The sequence below is a fragment of the Lutjanus erythropterus genome, chromosome 10 (assembly GCF_056507025.1).
Source record: "Lutjanus erythropterus isolate fLutEry1 chromosome 10, fLutEry1.hap2, whole genome shotgun sequence".
NCBI lineage: Eukaryota > Metazoa > Chordata > Actinopteri > Lutjaniformes > Lutjanidae > Lutjanus > Lutjanus erythropterus.
The window spans coordinates 9,226,058-9,252,653 of NC_139326.1; the positions used below are offsets into that span (position 1 = coordinate 9,226,058).

At 40.6% G+C, this 26,596-nt stretch overlaps 1 protein-coding gene across 2 annotated transcripts in view; it reads left to right on the forward strand.

Moving 5' to 3' along the window:
* The window catches only part of LOC146320027 (multiple C2 and transmembrane domain-containing protein 1-like), a 175,655-nt gene that overhangs the window by 98,838 nt on the left and 50,221 nt on the right, over positions 1-26,596 (forward strand). For both annotated transcript variants that reach the window (XM_084728149.1, XM_084728150.1), the window contains exons 10-15: positions 5,366-5,459; positions 11,732-11,834; positions 13,126-13,228; positions 13,810-13,911; positions 14,374-14,448; positions 17,348-17,467. In XM_084728149.1, the coding sequence (XP_084584275.1) occupies positions 5,366-5,459; positions 11,732-11,834; positions 13,126-13,228; positions 13,810-13,911; positions 14,374-14,448; positions 17,348-17,467 (597 nt within the window). The remainder of the gene's footprint in view (positions 1-5,365; positions 5,460-11,731; positions 11,835-13,125; positions 13,229-13,809; positions 13,912-14,373; positions 14,449-17,347; positions 17,468-26,596) is intronic.

Consider the following 26,596-nt stretch of genomic DNA (forward strand, 5'->3'; position numbering starts at 1 on the left):
CTCTAAGGTGAAGGGAAAGGACACAACCTGTACAGGAAGTGAGATAAGAGGCTGCAGTGTGGCGTGAGAGAGGCAGAGACTGAACTCTGAGAGACAGTCTTGACAGACAGTGATCCCGCGTTGATGAGCAGGAGTGGGAATTGGAGGAAGTTGTTAGCGTTTCGTTTGTGTTTGAGCATTTCACAGTCATTTGATTAAATGTCTCTTGAACCGTGCGGCTGCTGGGCAGACGCTTTTGTGCGTGTCTGTGTGTGAAATGTTATACGGAGCATTGATGAAAGGTGACACGATGCAAAGATGACAGCGAGTCATAAGCCTATGCCGGGGCTGATTCATTTGTGTGTCTGTTGAGTGTGACAGAGAAGGGAAGAAGATGTCACAGTGACAAGATGTCAATCACAGAGGGGCGGGGGTTTGTTTTATGAAAGCCAACTCTGTCCTTCCATTTTTCTCCTCTCCTCTCGGTTCATCCCCCCATTTCATCTCCTCCTTATCCCCGTCATTCCACCTGCGTGCTGATGGGGGTGTTGGGGAGACATAAATGAGGGGGTCGGTCTTGGCATCCCTTCATCGCTCTTTCACTCTACCTGTCCGTCGGTCCGTCCACCCCAGCTTTTGCTGTCTATCTCTCTGGTGAGGATTTGAATCCTTGTGGAGGATGGGTGTCTTGTCTCCACCAATCCTGGATTGAGGCTGAGCCCTAAATGTCCCCTCAGGGAGGCTGAAAGGTGGGAGGAAGGGTTGGCGTGTGGATGGGTTGGGGGATGAGGAAATATCTTTGCATCCATACATTAAAGAAGTAATTTTATAATGCACTTTCTTGGTTCAGTCTCTGTGCCAATTTGTGTATCAGTATGGAAACCTCTGTTGGTTTATTGTTTGAAATTATGTGTCTTTTGTACAATAGCAAAATAGTGCTTTTTTGATATTAATTTAAATGGATATAAAAATGTTTTCATATGAAAATTGAAAACCTTATTTTTCATTTAACAAAAGATACCAAACTGCTCAAATGTTAATTGTCCAAACAGCTATACAAGAACTTGGAGCCTGAACAAAATACTTTCCAAAGTTAGCAACATGTTGATTTAAATCAAAGTAAAATTGGCAAAATTCTGACACAAATCTGTAAATATCTGACTAAATGCAAAATGTGTAAGTTCTGATATTAAAACAGTGATAAAAGATGTGACGTATCCCATATTTTCCTGGAGGCCAGTAGGAAATGCACCATTATCTTGAATAAATTATGCATTTCTCTAGGTTTGAACATTGTTGGAAACATTGGGGTCATCACATGTTGATATGATAGTAATATAACTATTTAAACATATATTTTTGTGGCACAAAGTGAGGTACCTGCGAAATGCTCACAGCAAAGCAGGAATGATTCTGAATTTGTCTGAACAAGCAGCAGGGACACTGAACATTTTCAAAACAGAGGCATAAATAACTCCAAACTTAACAAAAACAAATATTTGCAGACTTAACAACATGATGGATGATGCAGAATTAATTTGCTACAAACCTGCTCCTCCACCGCTTCATGCCCCTCCTGTCCCTGCCTGTGTCTTCATTGTTCCTGGAGTCAGAGTGCTGGTCAGAGTCGCTGTAAATCACCTTGGTTCTGTATTCCCGGTCATCAAACTGGCCTCCGTCAACCTCACAGGCTGTGTCCCAGTCTATACAGGACCACTGACTGAGCTAACCAGCTTATGGCAGATACAGTGCAGTTGGCAGCAGTGCACAGGTGACTACAGTGTTACGAGAGAAAAAGTCTGTGTTGCAACATTTGCCTGATATCTAAGGCAATGCACAGCTTCTGCATGGAATTTTAGGAGGTTTTGTTTTATTTTAATGAATAAATGAAAACACGGTTGACTGAGACGTTTATTTTCTGCAGACAAATGATTTAGTCAGCGTAGGGGGCAGCTGTAGTAAGTACACAACTCAACAAAACAGACGATATGAATTTTTTAGATATTTTAATGAGGAAATTTTACATGTAATAGTTTTAATGTAAGGTAGGCAGTTCATTTTTGGCACCATTGGTCCATAATTCTTTAAGCATAATATAATTCAAGTGGTCTGAGAGAAAACTAGACTTGTGCTCCTCTTTGTTGATTTGGCCAGTCACAGGTCGGCAAAATGAGTGATTATTGAGATTCATTCCACAACAGCAGTATTTCTGGACCTGGGAAAGAGACTCAACAATCAACCGTTATTGCACCTTTAAATAATGAGTGTGACCAGATCTTGATGCCAGCTTTTTGAATCAGAGACGCTGACGTTCGATTTCCAGCTCGGTTATCGGCATCATGGCATGTTCTTCTGTCGAACACTAACTAGTTTGCCCTTGCTTCTTCCTGTTTCCTCCCTCATGCCCTCTCTGTGACTCCTTTTCTCCCTGTGCCTCTCTTCTTAGCTGCTCCCCAATAATCACAACAAGCAGCTGTATCTTCAGAGAAATCGTGCCTTAAAATTGAGAGTTGTCCCCTCTCTCCCTCTCTCTTTCTCTCTTTTTTCACACACTCTCTTTTTCCCCCTCTCTTTCTTTCACACACACTCTCCCCTCTCATCTCCTTTAGAGAGCTTTTGGACAATGATATCGCTGGAAACAGGCAGAGTCTGACAGAGTTGGTAATAATGAATTAAGTCTGTAGCCTGGCCCTGACTCTGAAATTTAAATTATAATTACTCCTGTGGGGATGGAAGGGGTTATTGCCAGAGAGAGAGAAATAAATTGAAGTGAAGTGCATTTCCACTCTGCTTTTAAGACACGCCGACATGCTACTCAATTTGGCCTCAGTGTAGGTTTTCTATGCATGTGTTTATACCTGAGTATTTGGGTGCGAACAAAAGCAGGAGTTTATGAATGTGTGTGTGTGTCAGTCAGTGTGTGTCCGTGCCTCGTGGCCCAGCTGTTGATCTCCACAGGTCTCCCTTTATTCTGCAGATTTCCAGACTAGTTTTTACACAGTCATCATTCTTTCCCCTGGTTATTAAGACCTTGTACATACAGGATTTCCCTTCTCACTTCAGACCATCATACGACCTCATGGCACCTCTCGCCTGTGTATGCAAATGCGTTTGTACGGAGTGTGAGCATGCAAGAAAGAGAGAAATACCAGGGGTGAGAGTGTGTATGTGTGAGAAAGCTTGTGTGCCTGACTTCTCCTTTTACAGTTTTTGTGTTTATCTATTGTGATGGAGTGTCCCCCCCCCCTTTTGTTTGGATATTGTGTAAACTGGGAAGCGCGTGTGCGGAGGTCAGTGTGTGTGTCTTCCTTGTAAGTATGATATCACTGCCAGTCACGCTTCACTGGATGTGTCTACTCACCACAATATCTCTGTTATTATATTATCAGCCTAACTCTGTCTCTGTTTCTCTATAAAGCAAACAGACACACAAACTGAAGTGCACACAGTTTACTGTGAGCCCTGCTCGGACACACTGGGTAATAGTTTGGATTTTTCAGTCTGTCACCTACAGTAGATGATAGGGTGATACAATATGTACCAAGCAAGGTGATTTGTTATATAATTTTAGGAAAACTGTATGGTATAAAGAACATACCATCATATGCAGTTAAAAAAGTTTACTTTTAATACAGTCAGAAAAGTGAAGATAGATAATAAACACTACTATTTAGTGGTCTGAGGTTTAAACACAGCATAAAATCACCTCTGCATGTATCACAATGTCATGATACAATGTTTTTGAGAGTTGATACAGTATCATAAAACATAATATTGCAATAGTCATGAGTGTAAGTATAATCTTACACCTCTAGTAGACGGTGGTCGGCATGTCCCCAGTGTAGGAAGCAAAGCAGTGTATTGCTGTGGACGACGGGGTCAGCAGAAAAACGTAAATTTTAGCCACGCAAAAAAAGATCCACATAAAAAAGTTTAATTGTATGCTATATTAAGAATATTTTCACTTCTTTACCTTGCAGCCAGACATTCTTTTCCGACAGAAACTGCTTTTATAAAAGCCAAATATCGCCCTCTTTGACCAACAACACTCCTTTAGCAAAATCAGTAGTTTTACCTCAGAGAACACTGACGTTTCTGGTCTGCTGCTACCTGGATCAGTAAGGTTGTTTGTGTCATGGTGCGAGTTTTGTGGACCCGAACTAACCCTTTAAAACTCAAACAGTCACACCGTAACACAAACAGACCTGTGGATCAAGGTTGCAGCAGACCAGAAAATCCTGTGTTCTGCGAGGTAAAATGAACATTTTGTTTTGTCAAAGGAGTCTGGTGGTTTTGGAGAGTGATATTTGGCTCAGATAATGTTGGTTGAGCTGTCTGTTAAACTGATATTGTTTTTTTTTTTTTTCAAGGGGCTTAAATCTGCTATGTTGCTGACCCTGTCGACAGCATTACGTTGCTTAGCTTCCTAGTTCTGAAGTGTCCCTTTAATATAGCAGCAAGTTTCAAATCATGCTGTAATTTATTGCGTATGTTTTTCTTTCTACAGTTTTGTGACTGTTGCAAGAGTTTTTTCTCATTTCGTATTGCGTTTCACTTTTGTCTTTCTTCTCGAGCTGATACTAATGCTGCTATTCAAACACCCTCTTAACACCTTTTTTCTTACACACAACATTGTGAGGAAGCAATTCATGGAGTGACTACAAAAAAGTAAATACCAGCCAGCATTTTCAGTTAAATCAGCTCTGGGTTTAAAAAAAAGATCCTAGAAAAACTTCCTGCCACAACTGTTTCAGGCTGATGCTCCTCTCTTCATGGCCATTAAACAAAACACTACTTTTCACTAAAATACATAAAGGAACTCCTCTGTAATTTGCTAATTGACAAATGTATTCATTTTAAGGGTAGAAGTTAATGGAAAAGCACAAAAGCCCTTCTTCTAAGTGGACAGTGTATAATTACTAAGACAGTTTTTAGAGTTAATCTTCTCATTGTCTATCAGAACTAGACATTATCATACTTTCTCTGATGTTCTTTCTTAACATGCTATAGTGGTGAACTTTGCTCTACTTTTATCTGTGTACTGTTTTTATACTTTAACCTTTACCAATATATTTCTGCAATGTCTCATCGCCTTTACTAAAGTCAGTGAAGTTTCATCTAAAATACATTCATCTAAAAATGTACAAAGTTAGGAAACATTTCAAACAGGCAAGCACAGCTATTCAGTGAAATTAAATTTGGCCATTTATCCTCCGTTAGACTCGACCATAAATGCCAGCTCTACATTTTAAAATAAGGACTTGTTAAAGGACATATTCTACCCTTTCCTCTCTTAATGAAATGTCAGGCTATTGACCTGACTTTCTCTTTCATGCTAATTTTCCACCCTCTTTGACCTCTCACCCCTGTTCCTGTGATGTTCCAGAGCGTGTGGAGGTCCCTCCACAACCTGAAAGATGTCGGCGTGGTGCAGGTGAAAGTCATCAGGGCCGAGGGACTGATGGCAGCAGATGTCACAGGTAAGACGGTGACCTTAAGCCCAAACAACGGGGCAGTGACCTCTGCAGTTCTCATGCACTTTGGTTAAAGTCTCCTATTTGTTCACTCTTGTATTCTCTTTCAAATCTTTTTGTCTATCAGAATGAGCACTACAGAGCATCTGATAGGTGATGCTATCAATTGCATTGAGTATTATTATTATTTTTTTGCTTTAAATAACTTGCTTGAGTTTTCACATCTGGACATTGAGCAATTTCTGTGGCGCATTTTCCTCCACCAGCAATCTGCCATAAATCTCGCCACAGATAAAGTCAGGGTATAATTTTGGTTTTAAGGGATGATGCTCTGCGAGAATCCTCAGAGAGAGTTAAAGTCTACTTTGTGCAGGACGCTAAATTTGTCTCTGCATTTTTAGAAAAGATGCAGGCTGCTCATTTGAATAATAGAGAAAAAGTACATATTTGAACCAACAAATCTCTCTCCCTCCTCCTCCCTCCTCCCGCTCTTTCTCTGCTTGCTCTCTCTGAATCCTCCATTCTCCATTAATTCTTACTTTTAATTAGGTCTACAGTGGACAGGCCTAGTTTTTCACTCTGTATTATCTAGTAGAGAGAGAAGGAAATGTGTGTGTGTCTTTCTGTGTGTGTGTGTGTGTGTGAGAGAGAGAGAGAGAGTGAGTCTAGAGTTTTTCTCCATTTGAAACAGCCACAGTCCCATTAGCCAATACAGAGTGGAGCTGGTTGATTTGGGTTATTGCGTGGAGCGACTGGAGCAGCCGGAGTGCAGGGCTAATGGCTCTCTGGCTCTTGTATTTCACTCGGAGCAGAAATTTGCTCCGTGACCTCGTTGTAGAGCTCATCATTCAGTCTGAGCTTCATGGATCCTTTTAAAAAAAGAAAACCAAAAGAGTAAAACTGTGGAAATATAATGTCTATTGGCTGTTTGTTTTTGCCTTTCAGTTTGTCGCTGCCGTTCTTGGCGTGGTCACAGAGAACGCGTTTGATTTCCGAACAGTGTCTTTTGCAGCCTGTGGTGATTTGAAATTATTACTACAGGCTTACGTCACAGTGAGAGCGCAGCATGTCTTGTGGTGCCAGCCTGAGCTAATATTTTACATTGAAGACTGAATACAAAACAATTGGAAAACAGTGTTGAATTCAGATTTGAAAACCTCACAACAAACATGCTATTTGGACTCAGCAATGTTTGTTATATAAAAAAAAAAAAAGTGCAGTTTTTTTTAATTAGACAAAGAATAAGAAGTTTTTTCTTAAAATGTGAAAAAAAAATTTTCCCCACATGTACATTTATAGGGAAATTTTGGTTCTTTTCATATGGATGTCCAATCAGTGCTGTATTTGAAGCAATACATTTCTCAATATATACTATATTTACCAAGAAAACTCATGCTGTAAAATCTGTAGTTCCTCCTGCATCCAGTGATGTGACTGATTGGAAGGGACGTTTCATATGTCTTTCACATGGGGAAACTTGCATGTCACATACTAAAAAAACAGAATACAGATGTTTTCACATCTTTATGAACTTAAGGATTTTCACTAGGGACAGATTAGCAACCTGGCATATTATCTGATATTTAGCATTTTTATGATTATTGTAATTAGGGTCCAGCAGATGCCAATAACAATATTAGGGAGAAAAAAAAGAATCCAACATATATATTTCGGCCAATTACAATGTGCTTACCAAACATTTGTGACAAAGATATGTCATGGTTGTAGAGTATTTTACAATTCAGTAATAAACTTTATTATACTTTATAAAAGTGTACAAAAAAAATCTTAATTAATTATTATTAATATTTAATTTACCACAGTCATGAGGTGATGGAAAAACTTAATAATGCACCTTGTAAATTCTTGAAAAGTCCTTGAATTTAACTCCAGGTTTAGAAAACCTGGATATGTTTAAAAAAAAAAATCATATTGTGATTATTTTGACAGCTATTGTGATCACGATATGATTCACCATTAGCAGGAATTATCATTTTTCCATCACAATTTTCATTTTCACTCATGATGATATGACCTTTGTTGGGGTCTGTACCAAACAAACACGTGTGAATCTCAAAAAAAAATAAAAAACCCAAATCAGTCAACCCGTAGTTTTCAAACATATTATGTTTGTTACAGCCAGAGATCTCGAGTCCAATTTACAACCTTATTAAAATTTATACATTCGTACAAACACAGAGGAAGTATGTTTCTTTTGTTCACCATATTTCCTTTCAGCCAGTGTAACCTACAAAGACAGATTCTGTAGATAAACTGATACAGATAACAGACAGGCAAAGGGTTGTTTCTAGATGGCTTATTCCTGTTTTGAGTCTGACGCTGTGTGTGTGAGTGCGTGTGCGTGCACGTGTGTGTGTCACTGGCAGAAACAATAGCTCCATAAGAGCCACATAAGAGCCCTCACCACATGAACACCCTATTTTAACAGCCCAGACCAAGAGAGGGTCAGGAGCAAGGTGAGGGAGAAACAGACGGACAGACAAACAGACAGACAGACAGACCGAGAGAGGGAGAGGAGGTCAGTGAGAGAGAGAAAGAGTTCACCATCTCTCTCCCATTCACGCTGCCCGTCTCCTCTCCTGTCTTCTCCCCTCCTCCTCCTCCTCTCTGGCCATCTCTCTCTCTAATTGAAGTGTTTTTGTGGAGTAGCTCCTCTCCAGCCCGAGTAGGATAACTGAAAATAGTCTCTAAAACCAACAATCCCTTTTGTCTGCCAGCTCTTGTCCCTCTGAGTGGATGCTATACTGTTAGAACATTTCAATAGTAACGCACACACATGCACGCACACACTTCCAGCAGTGGTACCACAGCGTGTGTGTAGACTTCTTTCTTTTTTTTTCACTCAATATCAAAACAAAACCTGTCAGAAAGTGTAGATTTTCCTCCGCATCGCTTGACACATGCAGGAATACTGTAGATAATCGTGTATATCCTATTAAAAGCATGAAGAAGTGGGAAATAAATGCCACAAAAATGTGATTGATTTTAAATTCTGAATCATAATTAATTGTGATTATACAGGAGCATGAGAGCACACATTCCCTCAAAACTCCTCGCTAACTCTAAGCTTCCTGCGAGGCAATTACAGCGTGCTCCCTCGTCTCCATACTGTATCCATCCTCCACACTTATCTCAGGGCACCCTGAAATGAGTTTGAGCCCGCTCCTCGCTGCAAACCGTCTCCCAGCGCCACAGAGACGGGACCCAGAGGGGGGAGGAGCTTTGCTCGGACATTACCTGGATGATCTCTGAGTGGCGCTCAAACCTGAGCGTGTAATTGGTTAAGACAGCCGCCTCTGGTGCTGGCGGCCAATAAGGTGAAAGTTCATCACCAATGACAACTGGCTCTCTGCGGCAACACAGCCTGCCATGTCATTAAAAACAGAATATTAGAGCGAAAATGGGGGAGGGATGGGGGTTCTGCAGAAATAATTTCCATCTCTTAATTTGGATGATTGCATTTAAATTTAATCAGACTTGATTTGTGGGGACAACATGATAATCGTTTATGCTATGGAAGCTCGGGGATGATTAAGGAGGATTTCAGGTATTTTCTACAATAAAAAATATTGAATGAAAATTGAAGCCAAAATATGCTTTTTAAAATACATTTTTATTTGAATGTATAATGGGTCCAAAAAAAAAGGTTAGCAAAAGTTTTTTCAATACCACCATGTTTATAACCATGCAGTGTAAAGAACTGATAGAACCAAAGCTGCTAAAAGTAAAAGATCTAAGCGCTTATTACAGTTGAGTCTTTATTTTCTTGCCTCAAATTCGGTTTGCAGCAAAACCGACAGTCTTCAGTAACTTTTTCTGAACCACTATTGTGTCCAGGTTGCTAATTAAAAAAAAAAAAAAAAAAAAAAGAATATCAAAAGCAGTATCAGCTATCTTTTTTTTTTTTTAAGTATTGTATTGAAGTTTAAAATTGCGGTATAGGGCTGGTTACTGAAGTTCTATACTTTAATGGCACTGATCAAATTGCTTCAGTATCAAAAAATGTCTTCTTGTTCAATAGGAGAATTTTTTTTTATGTTGTAAAACTGTTTTGCCAAGGTGCTGAAACAGAATCTTAAGTATAACCACACTGGAGTATATTTTTATGCTTTAAAACTGCAAATAGAAGCTGAAAAATGAAACTAAATATTTGTACTGTAATAGGTAATATAATTTTCATTCTGTTAAAATAGATTTTATTAAAATTTCTATTTAAAAAAGCATCATTCAGGAACCCTTATCGAAGCCAAGGTGTCGCTACCAGTACTGGTATCAAACACTTTTGAACATTACCCAGTTCTGTTCTGGTATCGTGACAATCTCAGTCCAAGGAAACGTTTTTATTTCAACACAATGCATGGTTTATGAGCTATGCAAGTAATTTATAAGGCAAGTAAAGCATATGCACAGAGAGCTGCATTGAGAAGTAGACTGTTGAGTCCATCGTCTTTTGTCTGTTTTAATGTATCTTGTTTTCTATCGTAGGAGTCGTAGCTGTCAATATCCACTTCAAACACTCCACATCAATAAAGCGCCACAAACAGATATGAAAGGCAACACCTACGGCTCAGCATTGATCACGGTGACATTTACTTTGCACACCCACTAAATGTCCTGCCCTTGTCACAACATTTGAAGAAAATCACACCAATCAATGACACTCAAACACACACGCACACACAGGCGGACACGGGCGAGCACATACACAAATGCGGCGGGGGGCTTTGAACTCAATCCCAACTTTATTGAGTCTTATTATGCAACGTTTGTGCCTCGCTAATATTTCAACATTCTCACTATTTTCCATGGGAATTCGTGCGGGACATTTTTTTTTTTTTAACTCCCTGACCCAGCCTTTTCAAGTGATAAGCTTGAACAAACAGCGCAGCGCGGCTCCCAACAGTTTTAATAAAAAATAATGATCAAAGCCAGAATTAAGAGTTTTGTTGTTTTTAGTTCATTTTGAGGCAAATCGAAGGGAGGTGGGCTGGCAGGCGCGGGGAGCTGGTCTCACTCCTTTCTGTGTACAAAGAAATTGAAATGTGAGATGTTAGTAAACAAATGGAGAATATATAGGACATTACTGGTTTTGATTATTATAGTACAGTATGCTATTCTCAGGAGGAGGAAATAACTCTGTGATTATGTTTATTTCTCCTCTCCGTCTCTCTCTACACAGTTACGTAACTGTAGTAAAATCTGAATTGAAAGTTTTGTTGGAATGAATTAGCATTAATGAATATGATTTATAGTGAACCATACATCATATCTGTGTTTTATAACATCTAAGGGTCTTAAAAGTTCCCACATAGTGTATTAAAGTTTTATCCTTTGGCAGCGACAGGCCACTCAAATTATTTCACGTGTGATCCTTAAGTTTTTGAAATGATTTATTCTTTAAAATAAATCTAGATTTATACTGTTTTGTTATTATTGCTTGTGTGATATTGTTGAAACCAGTTGTGCTGCCAGTGTATAAAACCTCAGCAGTGATTTCCCTGTCATAAACACAGGAGTTAAATTTCAATTTTAATGGCCAAAAACCTTTCGCTGTTTTTATTAATTTACATCGCTGTCGGTAGAACAAAGCAGAAGGGATGATGGGGAACCGTTTTCCCTGTCATTCTTCCATCATTTTAATTCTCATGTTCCTCTCACTTTCACTCATTTTTTTATCACGTCGTCGCCGCCGCTGCCGTCTCGCCGCTCGCTCGGAATCGCTAATCACGGAGCGGCTATGTTTCTCACACCCCTGCTCGGCTGTCTTTATCTTCTACTTTGAACTTCTGTGGCCTTCAGAGCCACATTGCCCTCTGTGTTCTCAGCACCATCCATTCTCTAAGTCTTCTCACCCTCCCACCCGCCCCCTCCTCGTGACTGCCCAGGGCACAGTTGTCCTGGAGCTTATCTTCTAGTTGTCCATGTTCCCAGGGTGTGTTGATAGAAACGGCTTGCAGCTGTACCACTGATATACTGTTTTATGATATATACCGCATCGGGCTAAAAATGAAAGAATCATATTATTACAGTTCTGATAAGTCTGCGGTATAGGAGCTGTCATGTGCTTTAAGAGGAGGATGCTATGTCCTATCTGTCTTAATAATATGAGGGACTGAACATAAACAAAAGCTGCTGGAATTACTTAAGAATATCATTTTCTTCCAATCCTCAAGCTAACAAAAGTTTACTGTATTTGTGTGTTATGTGTTTTCACTAAGAAGGTCATTCTTGTGTGCTTTTTTTTTTCTGCTCTGCAGGTAAGAGTGACCCGTTCTGCGTGGTAGAGCTGAGTAATGATCGACTGCAGACGCACACCGTCTACAAAAACCTGAACCCAGAGTGGAATAAGGTCTTCACTTTGTGAGTGGCTTTTATGATACACAGGCTGTATATCTGCCAGCACGACATACAATTTGTATTCATGCTGTAATGAAAATAAAAATGTGAATAACTCGACATGTCATCTTTAATTTAAAAACTGGTAAAGTCAGAGCAGCAGTCATAATAAATAAATAAACTGAAAGAAAAAAAGAAATTTAGCTGCATTTTTTAAATGATGGCATTCACCATTTTTTTGGTGTTTTTTAGAGCGGGCTAATCATTTGTAATTGACTTAAATTTTTGGTAATAAATTAGTTGTTTAGTTGTGTTTTTTTCTTTTTGAAAAAAAAAAAGTTAAAGTTTTTTTTTATTGCTTTATGACAGCAAACTGAATATCATAGGATTGTGGGCAAAACAAGACATTTTAGGATGTCATCTTGGCCTTTTTTGACATTTTCTGACATTTTATGCACCAAACAACTATTCGATTCATTTGGAAAATAATTGGCAGATTAATTGACAATGAAAATAATCATTTGTAGCAGCCTTAGATAGCACTGATAGTAGCTTTTTTGGTGTTTAAAATGAATTATGGGCCAATCAGAGCATTGAAAAGATATGTATTAATCAGAATTTATAGTGTGGAATGGTAGTGAATTAACTTAAAGTTAGAATATTCACTTGTATTGTAAATATTCAAAATAAAAATAGAACTTCTTATATAATATTGCTATATAATATTGTGTTGTAATGTATTGTATTCCTCAAAAAAATCTGGAGTGACTTTATCAGAGCATAAAAAGGCGGCTTATCACATTTTTCCTTCTTCAAAAAACATATTTTTTCAAATATATACTTATACTGAGGTTGTAGTTAAATGTTAATGCAGTTCTAACTCTACATAATTTCCTATATATGATGCCGTTTCATTCAAGCGTATAAACTCGTGAATTCCCAGTGATGGGATGGATTAATTTAGTCTTTCTTTGAGTGCACATCTTTCTCATAGCCTCCTTTCTATACATAACATCAACCATCGTCTTGCTAGCCTAGTTTTCTAAAGATGACATGTCTGAGCTTCACACTTTAGTTCTACTTAGCTCATGTAGTAATGCATCACATAAAGCATGTTAATGGGGAGTTTTAAACATTTATGTAAATGTAATACAGGGTATTCAAATATAAGGCATTTGTTATGCCTCGTATAGTGTTTCAGATTTTAAACTGTTTCCTGTGTGTGTTTAATATTTAAAGAAGCTTGCGCAAGATGTGTGGCTTTCACACTGTTTCAGTTTATATGTCACTGGTCTTGTCTTTGTGTGTGGTCCAGTAACGTGAAGGACATCCACTCGGTACTCGAGGTCACTGTTTACGACGAGGACAGAGACAGAAGTGCAGACTTCCTGGGGAAAGTGGCGATTCCTTTGCTAAATGTGAGTCAAAGGCGGATCTCTGCGTGTGTTTCTTTTTCCTTTTTCCTTTGGGGATAATAAGAGAGAACACAGAGGAACGGAAAGAATGAAAACAGGCAGTGGAAGATATAAAAAGCAGAGGTTATTTTTGCTACTACACAGATGAGACTGTTATTATTTCACAGAGAGAGGGAGATGACAGGAAGCAGAAAAAAATGGAAGAGAGGCTGAGAAAAAAGAAGAGATTGATAGGTGAGAAGAAAGAAAGTGAGGGGATGAGAGATGATTTGAAAATGACACTGATCGAGAGATAGAACGATGCGATTTAGAGAAAAAAGAAAGGAGGGAAAAACTATAGATAGCCTGTGAAAGAACTGTGTGTCTAATATACCTATGCTCTGCTGTACAGTATGATTCCCCAGGATAGTTAATTTCTGTTTGACAGAGTCGAGCTGCAGTGGGTAATGAACAGGTACTTGTCAGAGTTGCCACAGTTGTTTTGGGTTCCCTGTCAGCGCCAGCAGCTGGGGTTCAAAGGTGGCCCGGGGAGCCGATTCAGCCTGTATTGCCAGACAGACGCCTGTCATGTCCCTCTCCCACAGATCCAAAATGGAGAACGCAAAGCCTACGCCTTGAAAAGCAAGGAGCTGACAGGGCCAACAAAAGGGGTCATCTTTCTCGAAATAGACGTGATTTTTAATGCTGTAAGTCTTTCTTTTGCTTTTTTGATTCTCCTCCCTGATTTTTTTTTTATTTTGCCCCCCACCCCCCATTATCCTCTCCCTCCATCCCTCCCTTGTTCTCTCCAGCACCCCCCCCCACACTGCTGTTGTCTTTATTCTGTTTGTCCCCCCCCCCCTCGCTTCCATCTCATCCCTCGTCCCTTGTCCCTCGTCCTCGTTTTGGCTTTAATTATCGAAGACTCCCTCTCAACAGCCTTTGTTCGCCCATTCACCATCACTGTGTGTGTCCTATAGCGGCCATCTTACAACTCTGTCTCCCGCTCTCTCTAGCCTCTGACATGGGGCACGCTCTACGCATGTGCTGTGATGTTATATCAGTGCAAAATGTGTTAGAAAAACCCTCAAAATTATCCCTTTATATGTATTATTTTACTCTCACCGTTTGCTGTTTGTGACGCTGTGTGTGCTCACTCCGTCCTCCAGGTGAAGGCTGGTCTCAGGACGCTGATTCCCATTGAGCAGAAGTATATCGAGGAGGAGCCCAGAGTGTCCAAACAGGTACATCACTTATCTTCTACCACTCATGCCTCAGTTTTATCTGTGTCCACCACCGCTTTACTGTCTTAAACAGAACCAACAAGCCTGGAGAGTGGCATCTTATAAACCACAACAACTGTGTGGGCAAGATACAACAGGATGATTGAAGGAAAAACAGCATTTCGTTTCTTTTTTTTTTTCCCCTCCTTCCCTCCTCTCTCCCTCTTCTCTCATCACTCCCCCCCTCACATCCACTCTGAGTGGTGAATAGAAATGTCAAGCTGTCAGCTCTGGGGTGCATAAGTAGATTGGCCATCCTTATAGTTGGCCCTCTTTGCCACTGCTGCTTTGCACTTCATTGTCACGCCGCTCAGTGTGGCGGCACCACAAAGGGCTGAATAGTAGGGGCTGGCCCACATCAGACATGTCATATGAGTGACCGTTTGGGCTCAGCAGTCAATGCTGCGCCATGCACAGCCGAGCACAGTCCTGCCCAGCACTGCACACACACACACACACACACACACACACACACACACACACACACACACACACACACACACACACACACACACACACCAGCTTCCATACTATCCTTTTGTCAGCCCTCCATCTATTCCCTTCTTTCCTCACTTTTCCTGCCTTCTCTGCTGCTCTCTGTCTCGGCCCACTCTATGCTTTTCTCCCAAGTGCAGAATCCCTTTTTCATCTCCATTTCACCTCTGACTCACAGAGATGACCCATGTCAGCGTCTCGCAATGATGATGTCACTGGCTGCTTTGGAAGGATTGCCCCGTGAGGGCTCTTTTGTGTGGTAGCAGCTCCCCTGCTGTCGCTCGCTGCTTAGTGTGCAGACACGCACACACAGAAAAGAAGAGGGGGGAAAAAAAAAACACATAAGCTGCATGCCAAACAAAACCATTTAATTGTAATTATGACATTTGACTGAATAAATGACTTCACCACTTTTCTAAATGTTTTTTAAGGAATAACTCAAGGCTCTCTTTGAAATAATTCATGAAAAATTTAATATTCTTATCGAGGCAGTTATGGCAATAATGAGCCCGGAAGAGTACAGCATGTACATCAAGTGCATGTGCTGAGGAACGTGGAAATGGATGATTCACAGTCTTGCTGTCCTCAGGGTCTGTGTGTCCCCAGCAGGACACCATACAGTCATCCTCAGTTTGGCAACAAAAAGCTTCACATAATTATACATAGAGAAAGAGGAATCCTCCTCTCATCTAGCATCAAAGCAGCCAAGGCACCCCTAACCACATGCAAATCCACCCGGAAACACACATACATCCAGACAATAGACTTTACTGTAGCGCTACAAACACACGCTGTATAGCCACGGTATACGCACATTCAAACACACACACAATTTCCCAAAGAGTAAAATAATGGCCTAGAATTTTGAACAGCGATCTGCAGAGACAGTTTGTCCTTTGGGAGCACTTTCTCCTGGTGGTGACCTGATTGGGTGGTTGGCGTTCTGTGCTGCTGTTATGCTATTCCCTGAATGGTTGGCAACCCAGGGGGATGACAGCAGTTAGCCAGTTCTGTCGTATCTGGCCAAACGCATGGAGAACCCTCGGGGAGGAGAATCCTGGGACTGTGCTGGAAATTGTTATTATTGTACTTAACTTTATCACAGGGAGAGTAGACTTAAAGAAACATTGTGAGTCAGCTTGTCACGCTTAAAGCGGCGGTTTGTCCTATACGCGGATCCACATCCATATATAGCTTTTTAAAGAAGGAAAGCACACTCATGTCCTCATGGTGTCCTTAATGTTGTAATATTGAAGCCAGAGTGAGGTCAAAGCTGCAAATCTTGAGTTGTAAAACTTAATGCTCCAGTTAACTTCCTAAAGTGACAGCAGGATGAGACACTACAGTGTATGACGGACTTACCGACAGTATGTCATTTTAACTAAGGTGATAACTATGTGATGTAGCATATTTACTTATTAAATAGTGATAAATTCAGAGCTTAACTAAACACAGAGGAGAGGAGTGAAAACTTAACATTATGTCCACACAAATGTCTAGATCAGAGAGGGGCTGTAATGACTGTGCTTATGTTTGCAGACAGATAATTTTGCTCATGCTTACTTTGCTTTTAATAAGACTTTCCAAACAGTTTACATGTGCAGCTAATATGGAAAAGTCACAACACTCTGTTTTTTTTCAAAATATGTTTGGCACCCTGTCACACATTCTCATCTGTTATCCACATATTCACAGTACCAGAGGTGGCAAAAGTACACAAAAGTACAGATACTGAAAAGACTCTGGTAAAAGCAGAGCACTCACTGAACTTCTTTGCTGAAGAAGAGGTGAAAAAGTACAGGCTCTGAAATGTCCTCAAAGTATAAAAGTAGTCCTCCGAAGGACATTTCTATTGGCTGTTTCTGTGCAAAGCTAAATGAACCTTGCCTTTTTTTTTTTACGGGTTTGAGGCTTTCTCTCGTCATTTTTGTCTTGTTACATTTATCTTGTGTAATATATGCACCAATGGATACACCAGGAAACATTTTTCTGTGTATTTTCTATGTGTTATTGTCTCATCCATTTCAGCTGAAGTCGATCTTGATGTTGGGAGGGCGGTGTGCAATGTTTTTAATTAAAAAATGATTAATTCCCCTCATATACATTAAAACTAAAGTAATTAGCCTGTTTTAAAAATGTAAGGAGTAGAAGATACAGATATTTGTGTTAAAATTTAGAACGTTAAAGTTTATTACTTTGTAACTTTGTATTTTTATTTTGTTACTTATTCATGTTTATGTACTGCATCTACCACATTTACAGTGGAGTGATATATATATCACCATTATTGTGCTTTGCTACACCACATTTCATTTTTCTTACTTGATTTAAATATTACTCTGATTCTTCTTTGCCTCCTTTTTAGCTGCTGTTGCGCAACTTCAACAGAGTTCGGCGCTGCATCATGTTTCTGATCAACACAGGCTGCTACATCAACAGCTGCTTCGAATGGGAGTCTCCGCAGAGGAGCATCTGTGCTTTCGTGGTACGTGCAGGTGCATCACATATACAGTACCATAAATTGTTGCATGTCACGTACAAAGTTGCACATTTGCACCAAATACATAGAAAGGAGACATGTCTAATTTATATATTTTGGATAGATGTACTCTAGTCTATTTAATTCAGTCGTACTTTATGTAACCGGGGGCTACAGCTTCACTAAGACAGGGTGAATGCAGAGGCATAGGGACATACGTACATAAAAATAAAATAAAATACAGATAAAAACAAGAATAGCAACATGTGTACAGAGAAGCAACATATTGTATATACAAATAGTATATGTGTAAACTAAACTGTCCCGTCTTGCACACCGCCACAAAGATGATTATACTGTATTATTATTGATTTGGTTTATCAAAAATTAATGTATGAGAAATACCATCTCAGAAATACACTTCTATATAGTTTGGCCTGTTTATTTTTACTGCTTACACGTTAACATCTGCACACATGCAGTATGAGAAGACTGTAGGAGGGCTGTAGGACCATTTCTGCTGGCAAAGTATGGATCCTTCACTGGTAATTGCTCACTCCAACATGAGAGATTGTTGATGTCTCAAGCACAGTTAAGTACATTACCACACCGTAACCCCCACTCCAGGCTGTTACTCATACACTCAAATATCTTGATATGGTAGTCTCAATAAATCGTTTTTCTGGCTTTGTATTAAATGTACAACCACACATGGTGCGTACATGGGAGGTGTTTTGACACTTATTTGATGGGAATGATTGAAGAGTTGGTGTTGAAGCTTAAAGACTATTTTAAATGAGATCTACAGACATCCAGATACTTAGAAAATGCAGCTACGATCTACTGAAGAGTGACAAGCTGTTCCTGCAGACCGTGGAAGTGGCAGCTTCTTTCTCTCCTCTTCATCCTCTCCCTCCTGTCATCTGTGTCTGGTATTAAAAGGTGAGGTGTAATTGGACAGCAGAGCTATCAGTAAAAGACTTTTCTCCTGCAGGGCAGCGAGTGGCTGCATGGAGGTTCCCTACCCTAAAGATGACAGGGCAGGCATTTAATCCTGTCTGGTTTAGTGTCCTGACTTAAGTAGCTACAGGACAGGTGGACCCGCCCCGCCCCGGCCCCGTACCATGGGGGCACTAAGTGTCTCCACAGCAGACATTAGACATTAGCAGCATTTGGCTGTCTGACACCGGTTTCATCTCTGCAGAGGCTGGATGTGTGTGTGTTTGTACAGCGGGTCACAGTGTCATCACAAGACATGGGTCAGAAGAGACATAGTATTGATCAGTTAACATTTTCCCCCTGTGTGTGTGTGTGTGTGTGTGTGTGAGCCTGGCGTGTGCGTGCATGTTTGCATTTGCTCTCATGTAAGGCTGAACTGGGCGTGTGAGTCTTATCTTTTAGAAATAAATGAAAATGTCAGACAAAAAAAAAATGTCAAGGAATTCACAGAAAACAAGGTCACTTCAGAATTGCCAATCTACATGGTGAATAGAGAGGGGAGGATGCAGCCTTGGGTAGCGCCGCCTCCATGTCAGCACACACACACACACACACACACACACACACTTACCTTGTATAGCTCTTCACCCTCTTTGAAAACACAGCTTATAGTACATCAATTTCTGAGTAACAGTGCCGACTATTCATATTCTCATTGTACTCACTTAAATTTAAAGTATTCAGATGACGATAAAGGATGTATCTAGGCCAAGGACGTAGCGTTTTATAGTTTATAGAAAGTCTGAAATTTAGGTGTCATTGTGCTTTTTCTCCTCCCCCCTCCTCTCTCGCTCTTTTGGGAGTCTGTTATCGTAGGAGTATGCACTTAGCTAAAAGCATCAGAGTATTTAGGGCCTCTGCTCTACACAGGTACTCCCTCCCTCTCCCTTCCCTTCCATTTCTTCATCCCTCTCTCATTTCTCCCTCACTTTGAGAGGCCTCTTAATCACTTCGCTCATCTCTTTAAGTGGGTTTTTATGGGGGGCCATCTGGCCAAGGTGGTGCGTTCATGAAGGTGTACGGCTGTGTGTGATTATGGGCATGTGTGTCTGTTCACATGTGCACGTGTGTTTCTGTCTGGCTGTCTTTTCTAGACAGATGTTACACTTAACTTTCCAACATGGCTGTAGCTACAGAGGTGGAGTTTGTGGGCTATTCAGCCTCTTAAACTTACAAATGTGTGCACTTCTTAACCGTTAAGTGAGCCTGAGGGATGGAATTTGAAGAGACTTTTCAACCCCTAAATGTATTAATCTCGTTTGTTTTGGTGTGAGTTGCCGAGTTTCGGAGATGTTGGCGGTTAGGGTTGTGAAATTAAAAGTTCAACACAATACAGTAAAAGTATAAAAACATGACACCCACAAAAAATATATATTTTAAAGAAATTCAATTTGCTACATGCCAAGAAGGACAGAAAATGAAGACTAAATTGAACTGAACACGTAGCATTAAAAAAGTTGAGTTGAGAACAGTTTCATGTAAGAAATATCTTCTTCCTACTTGAAAGAAAGTATTTTCAGTAGATTCTATTGAAGGAAGAAAGTTGTTTTTACATGAAACTGCTCACAGCAAGGTCTGTGGATTATCCTGTGTAACTGGATCATAATTTCTGAAAAGAGACACTGGTTTTGAATTTTTAACATGTACTTTTTTGGTGCTTTGAGCACCACAAATCGAGTGGAATTTAGTCCCATTATATTGGAGAAAATGCAGACATCTCCATAGCTGATAACTCCAAAACTCAGCAACTCACACCGAAAACATCTAGCAGGATAAACAGCACTACAGGCCGGGGGAAAAAAGTATTTTTGATTTTGGGGTTAACTGTACCTTTAATGATTGTGAATTACCAAAGTTCTGATCAATTACAAATAGGTATGGTTTTACTTTGTGGGTTAAAATGCACAAGACACGTAATTTGAAATGTTTTACTACATGATTATAATCAAGGAGGCAAACTCTAACTCAAATATCCAATTGTGACATAAGATGGAATAGCGACATTTATGGCTGCATTCATCATTGTTCCCATGAACACAGTTAATAAAGAAGGATGCACAGACCTTGACTTCCTCTTTGGGATGAGATGGTGGTAAAAAGTTGTCCAACTTTCTGCATAGGACGCAACAGCCACAATGAGTAAACGCAAGTTTTCCGAGGGCTGTCTTGATAATTCCAAACATGAAGCCTGGTTGGTTAAGCATTCAAAATGGGAAAAGAAAGCTAGGTGTCAAATATGGTCTGAAAAATCCCAAAAGAAGTCTGGAAATTTGAGTGTGAGAAAGTCTGGAATTTTGAAATGGAAAATGTGTAGGAACCCTGTAAGTAAGCCTAAGGGGTGGGATTTAAGAGCGTTCGTATATTTGTTGGATTTTACGGATGCAACAGTACATCAAAATGCAGTCGTCATACTGTGTCACTTCACAACATTCCCTCAAAATTCTTCTTCATGGTCCCTTACACTCCTTCTGCCCAGTTTCTGCGATGCCAGCCGCATGTACACATCGCCCATTAGTGCCAGCTGTGATTAGTGTGTATGTTGTGTGTGTTTTGTGAGCATGTGAGAGAAAGAGAGATATCGCATAGTCTCACATGCCGCCTTTCTCTCTCTTTCTCTCTCACACCCACACTGCTGTCACCCACCCATCCCGACAGTGAATCAGCCACCGTGGCAGCTTTGCCTGAGGCGTTGGCACAATGGACGGGACTGGAGTTACCTCCTGTCCTGCATGATGGGTGGTGTCTGTGTGTGTGTGTGTGTGTGTGTGTGTGTGTGTGTGTGTGTGTGTGTGTGTGTGTGTGTGTGTGTGTGTGTGTGTGTGTGTGTGTGTGTGTGTGTGTGTGTGTGTGTGTGTGTGTGTGGGTGGGTGGGTCTTGGTGTCTCTGTCTCCCTGTCTCAGGGTTAAGCGCCTGCTTCCTCTCTCCACACCTGCAAGCTGAGCGTCTCTCCCTCCTCCTATCCATCCTTCCGTCCATCCCTGTTCCTCTTTATCTCTCCCTCCCCTCCTCTCCTCTCCCTTTGCCGTCCCTCCCGGAGAGTTGAGGCCATTGTGGGGCTGAGCGGTGTTGGGTTCTGTTCTCCTGCTGCTGCCAGCTCTCCCCACGGCCCCTGCAAGACAAGGCTGTTATTGCCCCAGGGACCGCAGGCCTCAGCAGCTCTTCCTCCAAACAAATTTGCTGTAACTTTATCTGCAATTGGGCCCTGAATTGGGAGCAAATAGAAGCAGCTTTGTGAAGCTCGGGGAAGGGCGAGGGCAGCGAGCTGGGGGTTGTTGGGGAGGCAGGGGAAATGATACCGGGCTCTTTTATGTCAGGCAAAGTAGGACTCTTATCAGGAAGAGAGCCCAGACAAGGGAGCTACTTCTAGAGGAAACTGGAGCACCTATCACCTGCTTTGCATTTAGATAAAAATTCACCCTGCTGAAATAAAAAAAAGGGAAAAAAAGCAAAGACAGGTACAGAAGCAACTATTGGAGTGTGTGTGGGTGTGAGTGTGTGTGTGTTTGCACATGCCTTGCTGGCAGTTTGATACACACACACACACACACACACACACACACACAGTGCAGAGACGCCATAGCAGTCAGTGGTACACACCACTCCAGGTCTCTTTAAATTGCTCCTTTGACTCCTCTTCAAAGAACCTGTCTAACTTTTAAAAGTTTTAAAGTCGGGAGTTCGTCTTTGCCCACAGCAAGGGACAGCTTTGAAAGATATACTTTCACATTTTACTGCTCTCCTGATTTGCAAAATGAATGATAGTTGAAATATAGTGGCATGACTAACAGAGAATACCAAGTCAGAGTTTAATCACCAGAGATTGAGACTCCACAGTAAATGTGTGAAGCCTTTTGTTGAGAAGTTGTAGATACAGCATGCTTACTTCTAATAGGTACCCGTGTGCAGCTGCAGCGCTGTGGTCATAAAATGGTGGATGCTTTATTTTAATTTTCCATGCTATTACAAAATGACTGGCTTTGACACATTGGGTTTAGTCACTCAGGCTGCTTTTTTATCCGATGAACAGCATTAATTGTGCTGTGGATCTTTATTCTGCAGGAGGACAGCAGGGGGCAGTCTAGCACCACTGAATGGTGCTCGGGTCCGGTCACAAACAGGACACAGTCTCCCTCCCTCTCTCGTTCCCTCGAACTTAACAGGACTTTCTAGTTGCTATCTGGCAACACTTAGTGCCAGCATGGAAATTGATGTAAGAGAGATAAAGGGGAACTCTGAAATCCAAACTTCAGTTTCACTCCACTGAGACAGAGCAGGGGGAAAGTTAGCCTGGTGTGTGGTTAATGTAAGCCAAAGTACTGAATATTACCCTCCCACAGTGCCGCGGCTCCGAGCCGTAAGGACGCGAGTTGTGTTTTGAAACAAATAATGCAAGATACAACTCTCAACGTGCTGCACTGAGTGCTTGAATAAATCATTTTGACTTGTCTGTTTTGTTAATATTTTTAATATATCTTCTTGTGTTCAGGGGATTTTCTTAATATTAAGAGAAGGCATCAAAGATTATAACTGTAATTAAATCCAACTACAGAGACTTGTCAAAATAATTTAGTTTACTGGTTTTGTGTATTGATATTTTATCCAAAATATTACAAATTGAACTGCCATGGTTTTACTTTGTTCGTGCTTGTGATTGTCTATTTTAATTATACGTCTCATCTGAATTTCAGCTTGTGCTTAGATGTGAAGTTTGCCCAGTTCAAATGTAGCCTTTAACTATATTTGAAATGGTTTAGCAGATTTGACAGTGGGAAATATTATTTAACTTTTTTTTTTGACAAGTGACTAGTTGTGTTCCATGTGCAGACTTGTTGAAGCATAAATAATTTTTTAAGACAGAAGAATTAAGTTTTATGGCAAAATAGATTTGCTGGATTAAGGTAAATTGCTGCCAGTAGTTTTGGTGAGAAAATCAAATTGATATTGATCATATTGGTTCTTTAGTAACTTGGATAATTACAGATATTTCATACAATGGTAGTATGAGAATGAAAAAGAGGGTGCATCTCTCAGTTCTTGTTTTTGTAAGAAATAGAAATGACACATTTTCATATTCTCAAGACTAAATTAAAGAGTCTGCATATTTTGAATAATACACAGAGAGAGACAAACACACTGTGTTTTTATGAATATTTTTCTGTTACTACACAGGTAAGGATTCAGCAGTATTAAACAGAAATGCACAATTGAGCTGGCCTGTGTGTGTGTGTTTGGATATTCACTATGCACCATCGCCGACCACTACATAATGTGCCTCTGACCACACAGAGTCATCTACAAATTATTCCCATAGACTACATCTGGAGCATCATTTAGCGTTGTCCCCCTCTTTTTTTCCCTTTCGATCCCGCGTGTTTTCATCGTTGTTTTTTTTTTTTCCTCCGCCTTCCTCTGGTCACTGACATCCACAGCGGGCTCCTTCCCACTCCCTCTTCCCCAGGCGAAGAGCCTGCTATCTGGTGTAGCGAGCAACGGGGGGTGGCTGTGATCGCCCAGTCCTGGTGGAAAGGTCCAGGCACTGCAGGGCCCCTATTACCCAGCCGGGGGGCATGGAGACGGGGCAGGGCTGGCCACTGCTGAGCCTGGGTGTCCGGTTCCTCTAGCTGCCAGTCAAAACTTCGCCCTCAGCTGCTATAACCAAATGGAGGAGGAATGAAGGGGGACGACAGGTTATACAACCTCAGGCAAATGGAGAAGAAAGCAAGATTTAAAAAAAAAAAAAAAACATAAAAGGAGGGTTTTAAGGTTTCATATAAACATCAGGACAGTGAGAAGCAATTAATTTGTCTGTTGTGTGATATGGATACCATGAGCGATTAGAGAAGCAGACACTAAATATCTTTACAGTTGAACATACGCCTGCTGTACAGTATATTTATAGCAGAGTATATGAAAGCAGCGCTGCGTGTGTCTGATGAAGATGTTTGTAAGTGTGCAGTTATTTATAGCTTCTACCAGAATAGGTTTAAAACAAGTGAGCTCCTTTGTTTGTTTGACTGAAGTCATGTTTCTGCACCTCTATTGCACATTGTCTGGTTGGAGATTATTCCAGTGTTTATCAGTGTTGCAGCTCATACAGATTTGTAAATTATAATAATTTGTAGGAAGTGGATAATTTTAGGATGGTTACATTTTCTAAAGCAAATGTGTGTTTGAACATGTGTTTCTGTGTTTGTGTGCGGGTTTCCTCTTGCTGAGCTTACGCAGTCCTAACAGCTTTTTCATGATGTATGAAGGGAAATGGCTGTGTTGCTTATTAGTATACAAATATGAATTATTGAATAGCTTCTTTCCAATTCTCCTACACAGCTGAATCAGAGAAAGAGTCTTTTGTATGTGAGAAAGTGAAGTTGAGCCTGAGACAGACGGAGAAAGATCTCGATCCTTTTGGGAGATTTGGTTGTTGCACCAAGGCCATTCAGGTTTATTTGAAAAAGACATTTCGCTGAGAGCATTATGCAAATGCACTGGACATTTCTAATGTTTAATTTATGTCTCTTCTTTTCTTTGTATACTCAGTGTCTGTTGGTTAATTTTACATGAAGTCATAGTTCTGCTCAAAAGTTTTTGGATGTGAGCCTTTCAAACTTTTTTCTATGTGAGAAGTGCAAAAGTTGAGAAAATGTAATTATTTAATTGTGTTGTTATTGTGAAGAGTTGTTTGCATTGATATTCTGATGCATGCGTTTGTGTGTGCGTGAAGGGAAAATGAAACACCGACGGCACAGCATTCAAGTGTGTGTGTGTGTGCAGTTTAGTGTCCGACTGGCTCCGCTACAGTAACAGCAGACCTGCATACACACTCTTGAGGGGCTGTTGAACCTCATATTCACATTAACCTTAGACTGTAAACACAATGAAGAGCTTTATTTTCACTCTCCCCCGCTCCTTTTCCACACACACAGAAATTAAACTATTTGATTGTTGATTATTAAGCTTCCTCTCTCTTGTTGATGTTGTTTAGCCAAACAGGATAGAACATAATTGGTGCACAGACCAATAAATCTGCTTTATACAATAATAGTCTCAGTTTCACCACTCTTAAAAGTTTCCCATCAAAACTGATTGTTAAACATTGATGCGTTTCCTTACAGAGAGTAATTAATTTCAAATCTTCTTTGCTCATATTTGAAATAATGGATTTCTCGTCCTTGAATTTGATAAATATGTTTTGCTAGAAAAAAATTAAGTATTAGGCACGGTTTGTATTTACAGCATTTGTTGTAATTGCTGCTGAGGTCTTATCAATCATGAGAAATCTCTGTATACTTATACATAAAATTATAAGAAAGGATAAATATTATTTTATTTGTGTCTGTCAGATGCTATTCCCACAAGATATCCCATTTCTTCCACTCAAACTTTTTGAAACAGACACAATGCTTCGTTCTCACAATTGACACAATGCCGCAATAAAATAACAAGCTTCCATCATTAGCAATTTTATTTTCCCACATATATCTTCTCTCGACCACCACAATAATCTGCTGTCAGGGGCTAAAGAGCCCTGCCAAAAGCAGAATAATACAGGGTTTTAGGAAAGGTTAATTTTCAGATGCTACTTTCCTTGTTTGGTGATGAGAGGGGAGGTATAGAGGTTATGGTTTTGGCAGATGGGTGCAGAGAAGGTTAGAGATGGGGCATAGGAGTCTTTTGGGGTAGTAGAGAGGGTATTGGGGCTTGGAGTGACAGGGTTAGAGACTCGGGGTGTGGGGTGTGTGAGGTCAGATGCCGGGGTTTGGGCTTGAGTATGTAAGGGTCAGCTTTGACGTGCTGCGGCTTAAAAAAGGTACATGACCTCGGTCTCTGGGATGATTGGCACGGAGGAAAGAGGCTCTGACGGCTCGTTCTCATCCTCCTCCTCATCCTCCTCTTCAGCTGAAGGCCCAGAAAGCCTTCAGGGTCAGGGTGTTGAACCTAGGCTCACGACACCAGGCCTGTACCCTTTTGTTGAAATCCAGTCTTATTTGTACGATTCGCTCCATGGTGGTTATGATTCTGCATATGAATGTGTTTGAATGTGTGTCATTTTCCAATCGCACATATGGTCGGCGTACGTTCTCAGGAGTTTGCCTCATGTGGGTCAATATGGGGTCTTGAATGTATACATTCTCGGCA